Below are 17,825 nucleotides of genomic sequence, written 5' to 3' on the forward strand. Positions count from 1 at the left end.
CTAGACAGAGAGACTCCAATGCTGTCTCAGGTCTGAATCTCTGCTGTGTGCCTTCTAGACAGAGAGACTCCAATGCTGTCTCAGGTCTGAATCTCTGCTGTGTGCCTTCTAGACAGAGAGACTCCAATGCTGTCTCAGGTCTGAATCTCTGCTGTGTGTCTTCTAGACAGAGAGACTCCAATGCTGTCTCAGGTCTGAATCTCTGCCTTCTAGACAGAGAGACTCCAATGCTGTCTCAGGTCTGAATCTCTGCCTTCTAGACAGAGAGACTCCAATGCTGTCTCAGGTCTGAATCTCTGCCTTCTAGACAGAGAGACTCCAATGCTGTCTCAGGTCTGAATCTCTGCCTTCTAGACAGAGAGACTCCAATGCTGTCTCAGGTCTGAATCTCTGCCTTCTAGACAGAGAGACTCCAATGCTGTCTCAGGTCTGAATCTCTGCTGTGTGCCTTCTAGACAGAGAGACTCCAATGCTGTCTCAGGTCTGAATCGCTGCTGTGTGTCTTCTAGACAGAGAGACTCCAATGCTGTCTCAGGTCTGAATCTCTGCCTTCTAGACAGAGAGACTCCAATGCTGTCTCAGGTCTGAATCTCTGCCTTCTAGACAGAGAGACTCCAATGCTGTCTCAGGTCTGAATCTCTGCCTTCTAGACAGAGAGACTCCAATGCTGTCTCAGGTCTGAATCTCTGCTGTGTGCCTTCTAGACAGAGAGACTCCAATGCTGTCTCAGGTCTGAATCTCTGCCTTCTAGACAGAGAGACTCCAATGCTGTCTCAGGTCTGAATCTCTGCTGTGTGCCAATAGACTGGCCAATAGAAAAGGGCGTATCTCAGACTGGCCAATAGAAAAGGGCGTATCTCAGACTGGCCAATAGAAAAGGGCGTATCTCAGACTGACTGCATCACTTCTTCTTTTTATAAGAAACGTTCATGTGTTGAAAAATCCCAAATTGTTTTGCGTAGTCAACTTCCACACAGCTCTGACACACACACGTACCCCAGCAGACATGCCACCAGGGGTCTTTTCACAGTCCCCAAATCCAGAACACACGTACCCCAGCAGACATGCCACCAGGGGTCTTTTCACAGTCCCCAAATCCAGAACACACGTACCCCACCAGACATGCCACCAGGGGTCTTTTCACAGTCCCCAAATCCAGAACACACGTACCCCACCAGACATGCCACCAGGGGTCTTTTCACAGTCCCCAAATCCAGAACACACGTACCCCACCAGACATGCCACCAGGGTCTTTTCAGTCCCCAAATCCAGAACACACGTACCCCAGCAGACATGCCACCAGGGGTCTTTTCACAGTCCCCAAATCCAGAACACACGTACCCCAGCAGACATGCCACCAGGGGTCTTTTCACAGTCCCCAAATCCAGAACACACGTACCCCAGCAGACATGCCACCAGGGGTCTTTTCACAGTCCCCAAATCCAGAACACACGTACCCCACCAGACATGCCACCAGGGGTCTTTTCACAGTCCCCAAATCCAGAACACACGTACCCCACCAGACATGCCACCAGGGGTCTTTTCACAGTCCCCAAATCCAGAACACACGTACCCACCAGACATGCCACCAGGGGTCTTTTCACAGTCCCCAAATCCAGAACACACGTACCCCAGCAGACATGCCACCAGGGGTCTTTTCACAGTCCCCAAATCCAGAACACACGTGCTGTCCCCAGCAGACATGCCACCAGGGGTCTTTTCACAGTCCCCAAATCCAGAACACACGTACCCCAGCAGACATGCCACCAGGGGTCTTTTCACAGTCCCCAAATCCAGAACACACGTACCCCAGCAGACATGCCACCAGGGGTCTTTTCACAGTCCCCAAATCCAGAACACACGTACCCCAGCAGACATGCCACCAGGGGTCTTTTCACAGTCCCCAAATCCAGAACACACGTACCCCAGCAGACATGCCACCAGGGGTCTTTTCACAGTCCCCAAATCCAGAACACACGTACCCCACCAGACATGCCACCAGGGGTCTTTTCACAGTCCCCAAATCCAGAACACACGTACCCCACCAGACATGCCACCAGGGTCTTTTCACAGTCCCCAAATCCAGAACACACGTACCCCACCAGACATGCCACCAGGGTCTTTTCACAGTCCCCAAATCCAGAACACACGTACCCCAGCAGACATGCCACCAGGGGTCTTTTCACAGTCCCCAAATCCAGAACACACGTACCCCACCAGACATGCCACCAGGGGTCTTTTCACAGTCCCCAAATCCAGAACACACGTACCCCACCAGACATGCCACCAGGGGTCTTTTCACAGTCCCCAAATCCAGAACACACGTACCCCACCAGACATGCCACCAGGGGTCTTTTCACAGTCCCCAAATCCAGAACACACGTACCCCACCAGACATGCCACCAGGGGTCTTTTCACAGTCCCCAAATCCAGAACACACGTACCCCACCAGACATGCCACCAGGGGTCTTTTCACAGTCCCCAAATCCAGAACACACGTACCCCACCAGACATGCCACCAGGGGTCTTTTCACAGTCCCCAAATCCAGAACAAATTCAAGAAAAAGCAATTCCGTATTTTATAGAGCCCTTATTGCATGGAACTTCCTTCCATCTCATATTGATCAAATAAACAGCAAACCTGGTTTCAGAAAAACAGATAAAGCAACACCTTCACGGCACAACGCCTCTCCCCTGTTTGACCCAGATAGTTTGTGATGTAGTTCTATCCTTGAGCTGTTCTTGTCTACTAATGTTCTGCATTATGTTCTGTGTTCTGTGTTCTGTGCTTTGTATTGTGTTCTGTGTTCTGTGTTCTGTATTATGTTCTGTGTTCTGTGTTCTGTGTTCTGATAGTTTGTGATGTAGTTCTATCCTTGAGCTGTTCTTGTCTACTAATGTTCTGTATTATGTTCTGTGTTCTGTGTTCTGATAGTTTGTGATGTCGTTCTGTCCTTGAGCTGTTCTTGTCTACTAATGTTCTGCATTATGTTCTGTGTTCTGTGTTCTGTGCTTTGTATTGTGTTCTGTGTTCTGTGTTCTGTATTATGTTCTGTGTTCTATGTTCTGTGTTCTGTGTTCTGTATTATGTTTCATGTTTTGCCAGGAAGAGTAGTTGCTGCTTTCGCAACAGCTAATGGGGATCCTAATGACATACTAAATACCCTCCCGGCTTAGAATGTAAAGGCTTTTAACTTGTCATAACTAGTGTTATATTAAATACACAATACCAGTCAAATGTTGCGACACACCTAATCATTCAAGGGTTATTATTTATTTTATTTATTTTAAAGACATAAAATCTATGAAAATAACACATATGGAAGTCACGCCCAGAGACGTTTTATTTCTCTATTTGGTTAGGTCAGGGTGTGTTGTGGGGGTGGGTATGCTTGTTTTGGCTTGTCTAGGGTTTTGCATATCTAGATTTTCTATTTGTCTAGGTAAATGTAGGTCTATGGTGGCCTGATTTTGGTTAGGTCAGGGTGTGTTGTGGGTGGGTATGCTTGTGTTTGTCTTGTCTAGGGTTTTGCATATCTAGGTTTTCTATTTGTCTAGGTAAATGTAGGTCTATGGTGGCCTGATTTTGGTTAGGTCAGGGTGTGTTGTGGGTGGGTATGCTTGTGTTTGTCTTGTCTAGGGTTTTGTATATCTAGGTTTGTAAGTCTAGGTAAATGTAGGTCTATGGTGGCCTGACTTGGTGCCCAATCAGAGGCCGCTGTTTATCGTTGTCTCTGATTGGGGAATCCTATTTAGGCAGCCATTTTTCCCTTTTTTTGGTTTTGTGGGTTCTTGTCTGTGTGTAGTTGCCTGTCAGCACTCGTTTATATAGAGGCACGGTTAGTTTTTTGTTAGTTTGTTCAGTGTTCATTCGTCTAATAAAAGAGATTGTACGAATGCCACACTGTACCTTGGTCTCCTCCATACAAACCACCGTGAATATGGAATCATGTAGTAACCAAAAAAAGTGTTAAACACATCAAAATATATTTGATAATTATATAAATATTTATATATATATATATATATAAATATAAATATATAATATAAATATGTTTTATATTTGAGATTCTTCAAATTACCACCCTTTGCACAGATAAACAACTTTGCACACTTTTGGCATTCTCTCAACCAGCTTCGTGAGGTAGTCACCTGGAATGCATTTCAATTGACAGGTGTGACTTCTTAAAACTTAATTTGTGGAATTTCTTTCCTTCTTAATGCATTTTTGAGCCAATCAGTTGTGTTGTGGCAAGGTAGGGGTGGTATACAGAAGATAGCCCTATTTGGTAAAAGACCAAGTCCATATTATGGCAAGAACAGCTTCAGGTGCAGAGAATAATTTAATTAGAGTTACATTTTGATTTAATAATAATAATAATTTTACATTTTGCAGCCCAAATAAATACTTCACAGAGTTCAAGTAACAGAGCTGAGACATTCACGACTGTGTGAATCAGGCCTTCATGGTCAAATTGCTGCAAGTAAACCACTACTAAAGGACACCATTAAGAAGAAGAGACTTGCTTGGGCCAAGACCGAGCAATGGAAATCTGTCTTTTTTGGTCTGATGAGTCCCAATTTGAGATTTTTTGGTTCCAAGTGCCATGTCTTTGTGAGACGTAGAGTAGGTGAACAGATGATCTCTGCATGTGTATTTCCCACCATGAAGCATGGAGGAGGAGGTGTTATAGTGTGGGGGTGCTTTGCTGGTGACACTGTCAGTGATTTATTTGGAATTCAAGGCACACTTAACCAGCATGGCTACCACAGTATTCTGCAGTGGTACGCCATCCCATCTGGTTTGTTGGGACTATCATTTGTTTTTGAACAGGACAATGACCCAACACACCTCCAGGCTGTGTAAGGGCTATTTGACCAAGAAGGAGAGTGATGGAGTGCTGCATCAGATGACCTGGCCTCCACAATCACCCGACCTCAACCCAATTGAGATGGTTTGGGATGAGTTGGACCGCAGAGTGAAGGAAAAGCATCCAACATAAAATATATTTTGATTTTGTTTAAAAACATTTTTGGTTACTCATGATTCCATGTGTTATTTCATAGTGTTGATGTCTTCACTATTATTCTACAATGTAGAAAATAGTACAAATAAAGAAAAACCCTTGAATGAGTTGGTGTGTCAAAACTTTTGACTGGTATTGACTGGTAAAACATTTCACAAGTCATAAACTGTAATACTTATTTTCCACCACAATTTGCAATAAATTCATTAAAAATCCTACAATATGATTTTCTGGATTTTTTTTCTCATTTTGTCTGTCATAGTTGAAGTGTACCTATGATGAAAATTACAGGCCTCTCTCATCTTTTTAAGTGGGAGAACTTGCACAATTGGTGGCTGACTAAATACTTTTTTGCCCCACTGTATGTATGTATAAAACCAAAAATCCAAGCCATGAGGTCGAAGGAATTGTCCGTAGAGCTCAGAGACAGGATTGTGTCAATGCACAGGTCTGGGGAAGGGTACCAAAACATTTCTGCAGCATTGAAGGTCCCCAGGAACACAGTGGCCTCCATCATTCTTAAATGGAAGAAGTTTGGACCAACCAAGACTCCCCTAGCGCCAGCCAAACTAAGCAATCGGTGAAGAAGGACCTTGGTCAGGGAGGTGACCAAGAACCCGATGGTCACTTGGACAGAGCTCCATTGTTCTTCTGTGGAGATGGGCACCTTCCAGAAGGACAACCATCACTACAGCACTCCACCAATCAGACCTCTATGGTAGACAGAAGCCACTCCTCACTGAATGGCACATGACTGCCCACTTGGAGTTTGCAAAAAGGCAACTAAAGGACTCTCAGACCATGAGAAACAAGATTCTCTGGTCTGATTAACGTCTGGAGGAAACCTGCCACCATCCCTACGGTGAAGCATAGTGGTGGCAGCATCATGCTGTGGGGATGTTTTTTAGCAGCAGGGACTGGGAGACTAGTCAGGATCGAGGGAACGATATTCGGAGCAAAGTACAGAGAGATCCTTGATGAAAACTTGCTCCAGAGCACTCAAGACCTCAGACTGGGTGAAGGTTCACCTTCTAACAGGACAATGACCCTAAGCACACAGCCAATACAATGCAGGAGTGGCTTAGGGACAAGTCTCAGAATGTCATTGAGTGGCCCAGCCAGAACATCTCTGGAGAGAATAGCTGTGCAGCGACTCTTCCCATCCAACCTGACAGAGCATTGGAGAATCTGCAGAGAGGAATGTGAGAAACTCCCCAAATACAGGTGTGCCAAGCTTGTAGCATCATACCCAAGAAGACTCGGTGCTGTAATCGCTGCCATTTACTTACGTAAATGTGATATTTCTGTTTTTTATTTTTTATTTTTTACAAGTTAGCAAACATTTTAAAAACCTGTTTTTCCTTTGTCGTTGTAGGGTTATGGGTTATTGTGGCGTCATTATGGGGTATTGTGATGTCATTATGGGGGTATTGTGATGTCATTATGGGGTATTGTGACGTCATTATGGGTTATTGTGACGTCATTATGGGTTATTGTGTGTAGATTGATGAGGGGGGAAAAAAAGATTTCATCCATTTTACAATAAGGCTGTAACGTAACTGAAATGTGTAAAAAAAAGGTCAAGGGAGTCTGAATACTTTCCGAATGCACCGTATATTTGTATACAGGAGAATAGAGATCATGTTTCAAGATTGTGAGATTTCTAGCTGATGATAACTGAAGGCACCAGAGTTATAGCCTTCTCACTTTGCCAGAAATTCAAACATAAACAGTCTAATTTTATCTTAGTTTTTTTCAGCGTTAAACTGTTACGTTTTCAACTTTGAACTTTGGTCGTTCAAAAAAAAACTGTATTACTGTTAACTCAGTACTGTTAACTTTTTTATTTTTTTACAGTCTAATATAGTATGTTTTGTTGTAGTCTATATGCAATAAGATTTTGAGGTGTTAGACATTAGTTTATTAGGACTGTTTCATTGAGCTACATAATGATACATCCTCATTCTGATAAATAGTTTTTGCATCATGCGCCGAGTCATGCAAAGAAAAATAAAAAGTGCAATTCGCGTCATATGTAAAAGCATTCATTTAAAACTAGTGCTTTTTCAACTTAGGAAATCCAAAAAGCGTGGGACAGTGCAGGAACTGAACCAAAGGCAGGTATCAACGGACTGTCGAATGACAGCCACCAATGCGCTTTTACACGGATTACACGGAACGCCCATATCAAGAAACACCCCGAATTGCGGTAATGCAATTACACCATATTGAGTTGTCTTGAAACCAACATGTGAAATCTCAAATTAAATCTCAAATCCATCTCGTTTTTGTCTCCATCTCCAAATCTATTGGATGAGAAAACCAGAGGTCTCGTCCCTTCTTAACCTTCTTCTCCAATGGGTTTTGAGAAGGAGACTAGGAGCTAGGATTTTAATATTTTATATTCTTCCCCATGTCCTCTAGCCTTGCACACTGTTGCTCAAAACGGTCTCGTTATGAATGGCTTTCCTCAGAAGGGAGGAGGTGGTGGGGGGGAAGGAAAGGATGTATTTCTGCATCAGCGAGTCAAGCAGCTTTGGTCACACCCTTCCCCCGCCTACATGTCCCCCCTCCCGGGACGAGAGAGGAGCTTTACCGCCCGCCATGTTGATAGAGCAAGAGTCAGAGACGTGTAAAAGCCTGCTTATAGCGAACTAAACTACACATTACGGGAAGGGTTTGAAAGAACATTTATCCAACAACCACAACAAATAAGTCAACTTTCCTGGTATTTTTGTTTTGGATGGTGACTTCTTTGATCGTATGGGTTGTAAAATTCCAGGATATTAATTTACTCTGTAGAATAACTCGGGAAAAGGAAATGGTAAGTTATTCATTGTTTTTTTTTGCTTTCCAGGTTGTTTCAAATCTCATTGGGATGCTTTTGGGTGAATGTCTCCACCTAGCACTTAAACCTAGCTAGCTAACGTTAGCCAGTTAGGTAGCCAGTTAGTTAGCTAACAAGGGTTAGCCAGTTAGTTAGCTAACAAGGGTTAGCCAGTTAGTTAGCTAACAAGGGTTAGCCAGTTAGTTAACAAGGTTTAGCCAGTTTGTTAGCCAGTTAGTTAGCTAACAAGGTTTAGCCAGTTAGTTAACAAGGTTTAGCCAGTTTGTTAGCCAGTTAGTTAGCTAACAAGGTTTAGCCAGTTAGTTAGTTAACAAGGGCTAGCCAGTTAGTTAGCTAACAAGGGCTAGCCAGTTAGTTAGCTAACAAGGGTTAGCCAGTGAGTTAGCTAACAAGGGTTAGCCAGTGAGTTAACAAGGTTAGCCAGTTTGTTAGCCAGTTAGTTAGCTATCAAGAGTTAGCCAGTTAGTTAACAAGGTTAGCCAGTTAGCTAACAAGGGCTAGCCAGTTAGTTAGCTAACAAGGGCTAGCCAGTTAGTTAGCTAACAAGGGCTAGCCAGTTAGTTAGCTAACAAGGGCTAGCCAGTGAGTTAGCTAACAAGGGTTAGCCAGTGAGTTAGCTAACAAGGGTTAGCCAGTGAGTTAGCTAACAAGGGTTAGCCAGTGAGTTAACAAGGTTAGCCAGTGTGTTAGCCAGTTAGTTAGTTTACAAGGGTTAGCCAGTGAGTTAGCTAACAAGGGTTAGCCAGTGAGTTAACAAGGTTAGCCAGTTTGTTAGCCAGTTAACAAGGTTAGCCAGTTTGTTAGCCAGTTAGTTAGCTATCAAGAGTTAGCCAGTGAGTTAACAAGGTTAGCCAGTTTGTTAGCCAGTGCGTTAGCTAACAAGTGTTAGCCAGTGCGTTAGCTAACAAGTGTTAGCCAGTGCGTTAGCTAACAAGTGTTAGCCAGTGCGTTAGCTAACAAGTGTTAGCCAGTGCGTTAGCTAATGCGTTAGCTAACAAGTGTTAGCCAGTGCGTTAGCTAATGCGTTAGCTAACAAGGGTTAGCCAGTGAGTTAGCTAACAAGGGTTAGCTAACACTGTTTAGCCAGTGAGTTAGCTAACAAGGGTTAGCCAGTGAGTTAGCTAACACTGTTTAGCCAGTGAGTTAGCTAACAAGGTTTAGCGTTTGCTATCTTTTTTTAGTATCGTTGTAGCTAAGCTAACAGTATCGAGAAGGTGTTGTAGTTAGCTAGTGGCCTAGCTACTGTGTTGGGGTGACTCCCTAATTAGAAACCCAGATAAAATGCAACAATTTAAATCCTAAAACATGTTCAAACAACAAAATTGTTGGAACTTTCTTTTTAAATGTTTATTTTTTTAAAACTTTAAACTGAAGGAGTATGGAGTAGAGAAGAGGGGTGGTTGTATTGGTCAGGATATTTTTTGTTGTTGTTCCAACAACTTTTTGGGGGGGAATTTTTCATTCAATAAGTTCTTGTAACTAACATGCTAATTTGTTAGCTAAGTTTGTACATAACCATAACTTAAAAACATGTTTTAAATTAAGTTAGTTAGATGTTGTAGTGAATTCACACAGATTTTCAACAATTTTTAAATGTGACAGAAAATGTACATTTTTTGCTAATGTTTAGCTATGTAGTTTGTTTCCAAAATATTTTGAATTTATTTTTTAGCAAACTAGCCGGCTAGCTAGATATGTATTTCAGAAAGGCGTTGATGACAATTTTGTTAGTCCATCGATCCAACATAACTGGTTTAAAAACTAAAAACTGCTCAACTCAAACGTTTAGTGTTTTAGGACACACTTTAGCTTTAGTTCGTATACAAAGCTACTAGTGTGTGTGAGAGAATGTTGTCTTTACCATTTTAGGTAACCTTTTGGGGGCTGGGTTGTTAGCTAGTTAGCTTGTTAGCTTGTTAGCTATTTATTTATTTTTATTTTATTTCACCTTTATTTAACCAGGTAGGCTAGTTGAGAACAAGTTCTCATTTGCAACTGCGACCTGGCCAAGATAAAGCATAGCAGTGTGAACAGACAACACAGAGTTACACATGGAGTAAACAATTAACAAGTCAATAACACAGTAGAAAAAAGGGGGGAGTCTATATACAATGTGTGCAAAAGGCATGAGGAGGTAGGCGAATAATTACAATTTTGCAGATTAACACTGGAGTGATAAATGATCATGTACAGGTAGAGATATTGGTGTGCAAAAGAGCAGAAAAGTAAATAAATAAAAACAGTATGGGGATGAGGTAGGTGAAAATGGGTGGGCTATTTACCAATAGACTATGTACAGCTGCAGCGATCGGTTAGCTGCTCAGATAGCTGATGTTTGAAGTTGGTGAGGGAGATAAAAGTCTCCAACTTCAGAGATTTTTGCAATTCGTTCCAGTCACAGGCAGCAGAGTACTGGAACGAAAGGCGGCCGAATGAGGTGTAGGCTTTGGGGATGCTCAATGAGATACACCTGCTGGAGCGCGTGCTACGGATGGGTGTTGCCATCGTGACCAGTGAGCTGAGATAAGGCGGAGCTTTACCTAGCATGGACTTGTAGATGACCTGGAGCCAGTGGGTCTGGCGACGAATATGTAGTGAGGGCCAGCCGAGTAGAGCATACAAGTCGCAGTGGTGGGTGGTATAAGGTGCTTTAGTGACAAAACGGATGGCACTGTGATAGACTGCATCCAGTTTGCTGAGTAGAGTGTTGGAAGCCATTTTGTAGATGACATCGCCGAAGTCGAGGATCGGTAGGATAGTCAGTTTTACTGGGGTAAGCTTGGCGGCGTGAGTGAAGGAGGCTTTGTTGCGGAATAGAAAGCCGACTCTTGATTTGATTTTCGATTGGAGATGTTTGATATGAGTCTGGAAGGAGAGTTTGCAGCTAGTTAGCTTGTTAGCTTGTTAGCTACCGGCTCTTCTTGTTTTCATGGCAAAACGATGCTAACTAGACAACCTGGGGAATCGTTGTTTGTCATAACTAGCTTATAATATCAGCTGATTTGATGTGGTTGATGAATCACTGTAGCAGGAAATACCATTGACATTTCCATTAAACTATCTGTACAGTTTTGGTAACTAGCTAACATTGAAGCGGAACATAATTCACTATAAGAGCGTTTGGTGTGTGTTCACTTTATTGTAGTGGCCATAATGTTTGTCCAGGTGGGGGCGCTGTTTTACCTCTGTCACCATGTATCAATCGCTGTAACATTTATCTCTCAGCACGGAAACATGGTGCAGGACACTGAGCTGTAATGCCTCCTGGGTGTAGCCAGGATGCTGCCCCCCTGGGTGTAGCTGCCCCCTGGGTGTAGTTGGGATGCTGCCCCTCTGGGTGTAGCCGGGATGCTGCCCCTCTGCCCAGGCTTGGGATGCTGCCCCTCTGCCCAAGCTTGGGATGCTGCCCCTCTGCCCAGGCTTGGGATGCTGCCCCTCTGCCCAAGCTTGGGATGCTGCCCCTCTGCCCAGGCTTGGGATGCTGCCCCTCTGCCCAGGCTTGGGATGCTGCCCCTCTGCCCAGGCTTGGGATGCTGCCCCTCTGCCCAGGCTTGGGATGCTGCCCCTCTACCCAGGCTTGGGATGCTGCCCCCTGGGTGTAGCCGGGATGCTGCCCCTCTGCCCAGGCTTGGGATGCTGCCCCTCTGCCCAGGCTTGGGATGCTGCCCCCTGGGTCCAGGATGCTGCCCCCTGGGTGTAGCTGGGATGCTGCCCCTCTGCCCAGGCTTGGGATGCTGCCCCTCTGCCCAGGCTTGGGATGCTGCCCCCTGGGTGTAGCCGGGATGCTGCCCCTCTGCCCAGGCTTGGGATGCTGCCCCTCTGCCCAGGCTTAGGGGAACCGCTAGACCCGTGGTGGGGTTAGCAGGCAGGCTTTGTCTATTGTCTCTCTGTGTGTGTGTGTGTGTGTGGTCAGTTTGAGTAAAGGCAGGTTGGGGAGGGAGGGGGGTGACCGATGCACCTGTAGCCGACTCTCGGGGCGGTATCTCCGGCTTTGTCTTGGGCTGGGGAGGACAAAGGGAGACGTCTCGGGGCATAGGAAGGGAAGGGAGGGGTGAGTGTGAGAGAGAGAAGGGTGCTTGGACATTACATGATGTTAGTATGGATGGATCTCTGCTTCTACACCTGCATTACTTGCTGTTTGTGGTTTTAGGCTGGGTTTCTGTACAGCACTTTGAGATATCAGCTGATGTACAAAGGGCTTCATATAAATACATTTGATTTGATTTATATATATATATATAAATTGATTTGATAAGCAGTTCTTGACTTGGGCAGGAGCTCACTGAGCCCAGTTGATAAATCAGCGGTTGAAGATTTCTTTGCGTTGCTTATGTGAATGGTAGATGGGGAGGGGGAGGTTTGGGGGAGGCAGGGTGAGGAGGGGGAGGCAGGGTGAGGAGGGAGGTTTGGGGGAGGGGGGAGGCAGGGTGATGAGGAACTCTCTGTCTGTGAACATGTCCCAGTTTACTGCTTCTGAAAACATTCTAGATTCCAACAGTCCGGTTCTTCTAGAAGGGTGAAAGAACCGGTTGGATTTGCTTGTCTACACACACACACACACACACACACACACACAGAGAAATACCTATTGTGTTGTCAGCCCGGTGTATCAATAAAGGGATATTCCAGGGGTTTTTGGCAATGAGGCCCGTTGTCTACTTCCCCAGTCAGATGAACTCGAGGATACCATTTTTTTTATAGTGTGTTTTGTAGCCCAGAGTGGTTAGCATCACGCTAGGCTAGCTGCTACATAGTGTTTTACAGCTCAGAGTGGTTAGCATCACGCTAGGCTAGCTGCTACATAGTGTTTTACAGCTCAGATTTGTTAGCATCACGCTAGGCTAGCTGCTACATAGTGTTTTACAGCCCAGAGTGGTTAGCATCACGCTAGGCTAGCTGCTACATAGTGTTTTACAGCTCAGAGTGGTTAGCATCACGCTAGGCTAGCCAGGCTAGCTGCTACATAGTGTTTTACAGCTCAGAGTGGTTGGCATCACGCTAGGCTAGCCAGGCTAGCTGCTACATAGTGTTTTACAGCTCAGAGTGGTTAGCATCACGCTAGGCTAGCCAGGCTAGCTGCTACATAGTGTTTTACAGCTCAGAGTGGTTGGCATCACGCTAGGCTAGCCAGGCTAGCTGCTACATAGTGTTTTACAGCTCAGAGTGGTTAGCATCACGCTAGGCTAGCCAGGCTAGCTGCTACATAGTGTTTTACAGCTCAGAGTGGTTGGCATCACGCTAGGCTAGCCAGGCTAGCTGCTACATAGTGTTTTACAGCTCAGAGTGGTTGGCATCATGCTAGGCTAGCCAGGCTAGCTGCTACATAGTGTTTTACAGCTCAGAGTGGTTAGCATCACGCTAGGCTAGCCAGGCTAGCTGCTACATTTACATTTAACATTTAAGTCATTTAGCAGACGCTCTTATCCAGAGCGACTTACATCACGCTAGGCTAGCCAGGCTAGCTGCTACATAGTGTTTTACAGCTCAGAGTGGTTAGCATCACGCTAGGCTAGCCAGGCTAGCTGCTACATAGTGTTTTACAGCTCAGAGTGGTTGGCATCATGCTAGGCTAGCCAGGCTAGCTGCTACATAGTGTTTTACAGCTCAGAGTGGTTAGCATCACGCTAGGCTAGCTGCTACATAGTGTTTTACAGCTCAGAGTGGTTAGCATCACGCTATACCACCCACCTGGTAGTGTGGTGGATGGGACGACCAGCTCTCTGTAACCTAGAGGACAACCAGTGGGTCCATCTCCTCTATACCACCCACCTGGTAGTGTGGTGGATGGGACTACCAGCTCTCTGTAACCTAGAGGACAACCAGTGGGTCCGTCTCCTCTATACCACCCACCTGGTAGTGTAGTGGATGGGACTACCAGCTCTCTGTACCCTAGAGGACAACCAGTGGGTCTGTCTCCTCTATACCAGGTTTCTTGTAGGATGACAATGTCTGTATTTCTGATTTCTTTGGCGAAGTCTGGGTTCTTGCTCTTTAAGCCAAAGGCAGATGACCTCTGACCTTGTATATTCCAAGGATGAGATAGTAAAAGCCTTGTGTTCCATAGTGTCGAGTGTTGGTTTAGGCCCAGACCATCTCTCTGTCCCTGTGCTCTGACAGACCCTGTCTGTGCAGTCCTCCTGGGCTGGGGGTGAGGAGTGGGGGGTTGTTCCGGGAGACAGACGGGGGCTCTTCCTCTAGTCGTGTGTGTGAATAAGTGATTTTAAAGCAGCAGATGTCATTAGGTCAGTGCTGTATTCATAGTGGCAGGAGGTGGGAGGCAGGGTGAGGAGGGAGGTTTGGCAGGAGGTGGGAGGCAGGGTGAGGAGGGAGGTTTGGCAGGAGGGGGGAAGGCAGGGTGAGGAGGGAGGTTTGGAGGGAGGCAGGGTGAGGAGAGAGGGTTGGCAGGAGGGGGAGGCAGGGTGAGGAGGGAGGTTTGGGGGAGGCAGGGTGAGGATGGAGGTTTGGCAGGAGGGGGAGGCAGGGTGAGGAGGGAGGTTTGGGGGAGGCAGGGTGATGAGGGAGGTTTGGCAGGAGGGGGAGGCAGGGTGATGAGGGAGGTTTGGGGGAGGCAGGGTGAGGGAGGTTTGGCAGGAGGGGGAGGCAGGGTGAGGAGGGGGAGGCAGGGTGAGGAGGGAGGTTTGGGGGAGGCAGGGTGAGGAGGGAGGTTTGGGGGAGGCAGGGTGAGGAGAGAGGGTTGGCAGGAGGGGGAGGCAGGGTGAGGAGGGAGGGTTGGGGGAGGCAGGGTGAGGGAGATTTGGTGGAGGGGGAGGCAGGGTGAGGAGGGAGGTTTGGGGGAGGCAGGGTGAGGAGGGAGGGTTGGGGGAGGGGGAGGCAGGGTGAGGAGGGAGGGTTGGCAGGAGGGGGGAGGCAGGGTGAGGAGGGAGGTTTGGGGGGAGGCTTGGGAGGAGGCAGGGTGATGAGGGAGGTTTGGGGGAGGGGGGAGGCAGGGTGAAGAGGGAGGTTTGAGGTCTCCACAGGAGTCACATTTCTGGGCCCTTAAATTGATATGAGGCCCCTTCTGTCTCTCTCTTGTCTCTTTCTCTCTGTCTGTGCCCCTTCTCTCACAATACTAACCCCCCTCTCTCTCTCTCTCCTCAGGTGAAGGCGTGGCTGTGTGTGTGTCCAGCTCTGTGTGTGTGGAGATGGTTCTAACAGGCTGTTGTCTGTGAGGACTGTGGAACACACTCCTGGCCCGCGGAGGCACCCTGAACACACACACATACACACACACACTCGGTGACAACACACACACACACTCAGTGACACGGTGACACACACAACGCTGCCGGTGCAGCGAGAACGGATTCAGACACACAAACTCTCCCCCCCCCCCCCACACACACACACACACTCTTGACTGTGTGTCCCAGTCGTGGTAGCGCGCGCGCGTGTGTGTGTGACCACCACCACTATGCCGAGCTCCACGATCAGACGTTCTGTGAAGAACATGGTGAACAACTACTCCGACGCGGAGAAGAAGGTCCGAGAGTCCACCTCCAACGACCCCTGGGGCCCCTCGTCCTCTCTGATGTCAGAGGTGGCCGACCTGACCTACAACGTCGTGGCGTTCAGTGAGATCATGAGTATGATCTGGAGGCGCCTCAACGACCACGGGAAGAACTGGAGACACGTGTACAAGGCGCTGACGCTGCTCGACTACCTGATTAAGGTAACGCCACACCCCTGATACCAGTAATAATAGAGACAGGTATACAAGGCGCTGCTCGACTACCTGATTAAGGTAACGCCACACCCCTGATACCAGTAATAATAGAGACAGGTATACAAGGCGCTGCTCGACTACCTGATTAAGGTAACGCCACACCCCTGATACCAGTAATAATAGAGACAGGTATACAAGGCGCTGCTCGACTACCTGATTAAGGTAACGCCACACCCCTGATACCAGTAATAATAGAGACAGGTATACAAGGCGCTGACGCTGCTCGACTACCTGATTAAGGTAACGCCACACCCCTGATACCAGTAATAATAGAGACAGGTATACAAGGCGCTGCTCGACTACCTGATTAAGGTAACGCCACACCCCTGATACCAGTAATAATAGAGACAGGTATACAAGGCGCTGCTCGACTACCTGATTAAGGTAACGCCACACCCCTGATACCAGTAATAATAGAGACAGGTATACAAGGCGCTGCTCGACTACCTGATTAAGGTAACGCCACACCCCTGATACCAGTAGTAATAGAGACAGGTATACAAGGCGCTGCTCGACTACCTGATTAAGGTAACGCCACACCCCTGATACCAGTAATAATAGAGACAGGTATACAAGGCGCTGCTCGACTACCTGATTAAGGTAACGCCACACCCCTGATACCAGTAATAATAGAGACAGGTATACAAGGCGCTGCTCGACTACCTGATTAAGGTAACGCCACACCCCTGATACCAGTAGTAATAGAGACACGTATACAAGGCGCTGACGCTGCTCGACTACCTGATTAAGGTAACGCCACACCCCTGATACCAGTAATAATAGAGACAGGTATACAAGGCGCTGCTCGACTACCTGATTAAGGTAACGCCACACCCCTGATACCAGTAATAATAGAGACAGGTATACAAGGCGCTGCTCGACTACCTGATTAAGGTAACGCCACACCCCTGATACCAGTAATAATAGAGACAGGTATACAAGGCGCTGACGCTGCTCGACTACCTGATTAAGGTAACGCCACACCCCTGATACCAGTAATAATAGAGACAGGTATACAAGGCGCTGCTCGACTACCTGATTAAGGTAACGCCACACCCCTGATACCAGTAATAACAGAGACAGGTATACAAGGCGCTGACGCTGCTCGACTACCTGATTAAGGTAACGCCACACCCCTGATACCAGTAATAATAGAGACAGGTATACAAGGCGCTGCTCGACTACCTGATTAAGGTAACGCCACACCCCTGATACCAGTAATAATAGAGACAGGTATACAAGGCGCTGCTCGACTACCTGATTAAGGTAACGCCACACCCCTGATACCAGTAATAATAGAGACAGGTATACAAGGCGCTGCTCGACTACCTGATTAAGGTAACGCCACACCCCTGATACCAGTAATAATAGAGACAGGTATACAAGGCGCTGCTCGACTACCTGATTAAGGTAACGCCACACCCCTGATACCAGTAATAATAGAGACAGGTATACAAGGCGCTGCTCGACTACCTGATTAAGGTAACGCCACACCCCTGATACCAGTAATAATAGAGACAGGTATACAAGGCGCTGACGCTGCTCGACTACCTGATTAAGGTAACGCCACACCCCTGATACCAGTAATAATAGAGACAGGTATACAAGGCGCTGCTCGACTACCTGATTAAGGTAACGCCACACCCCTGATACCAGTAATAATAGAGACAGGTATACAAGGCGCTGCTCGACTACCTGATTAAGGTAACGCCACACCCCTGATACCAGTAGTAATAGAGACACGTATACAAGGCGCTGACGCTGCTCGACTACCTGATTAAGGTAACGCCACACCCCTGATACCAGTAATAATAGAGACAGGTATACAAGGCGCTGCTCGACTACCTGATTAAGGTAACGCCACACCCCTGATACCAGTAATAATAGAGACAGGTATACAAGGCGCTGCTCGACTACCTGATTAAGGTAACGCCACACCCCTGATACCAGTAATAATAGAGACAGGTATACAAGGCGCTGACGCTGCTCGACTACCTGATTAAGGTAACGCCACACCCCTGATACCAGTAATAATAGAGACAGGTATACAAGGCGCTGCTCGACTACCTGATTAAGGTAACGCCACACCCCTGATACCAGTAATAACAGAGACAGGTATACAAGGCGCTGACGCTGCTCGACTACCTGATTAAGGTAACGCCACACCCCTGATACCAGTAATAATAGAGACAGGTATACAAGGCGCTGCTCGACTACCTGATTAAGG

General features: G+C 46.8%; 1 protein-coding gene across 2 annotated transcripts in view; it reads left to right on the forward strand.

Annotated features, from left to right (window-relative positions):
* The first annotated feature begins 7,516 nt into the window (after positions 1-7,516).
* LOC135570071 (epsin-2-like) overlaps positions 7,517-17,825 on the forward strand; it is a 57,307-nt gene continuing 46,998 nt past the window's right edge. The window contains exons 1-2 of one of the 2 annotated variants that reach the window (XM_065016136.1): positions 7,517-7,851; positions 14,974-15,544. In XM_065016136.1, coding sequence (XP_064872208.1) covers positions 15,287-15,544 — 258 coding nt within the window. In that variant the 5' untranslated portion in view covers positions 7,517-7,851; positions 14,974-15,286. The remainder of the gene's footprint in view (positions 7,852-14,973; positions 15,545-17,825) is intronic. The other variant, XM_065016135.1, reaches the window with a different exon arrangement.

This window comes from Oncorhynchus nerka, unplaced genomic scaffold (genome assembly GCF_034236695.1).
Source record: "Oncorhynchus nerka isolate Pitt River unplaced genomic scaffold, Oner_Uvic_2.0 unplaced_scaffold_1125, whole genome shotgun sequence".
NCBI classification, from domain to species: Eukaryota; Metazoa; Chordata; class Actinopteri; order Salmoniformes; family Salmonidae; genus Oncorhynchus; species Oncorhynchus nerka.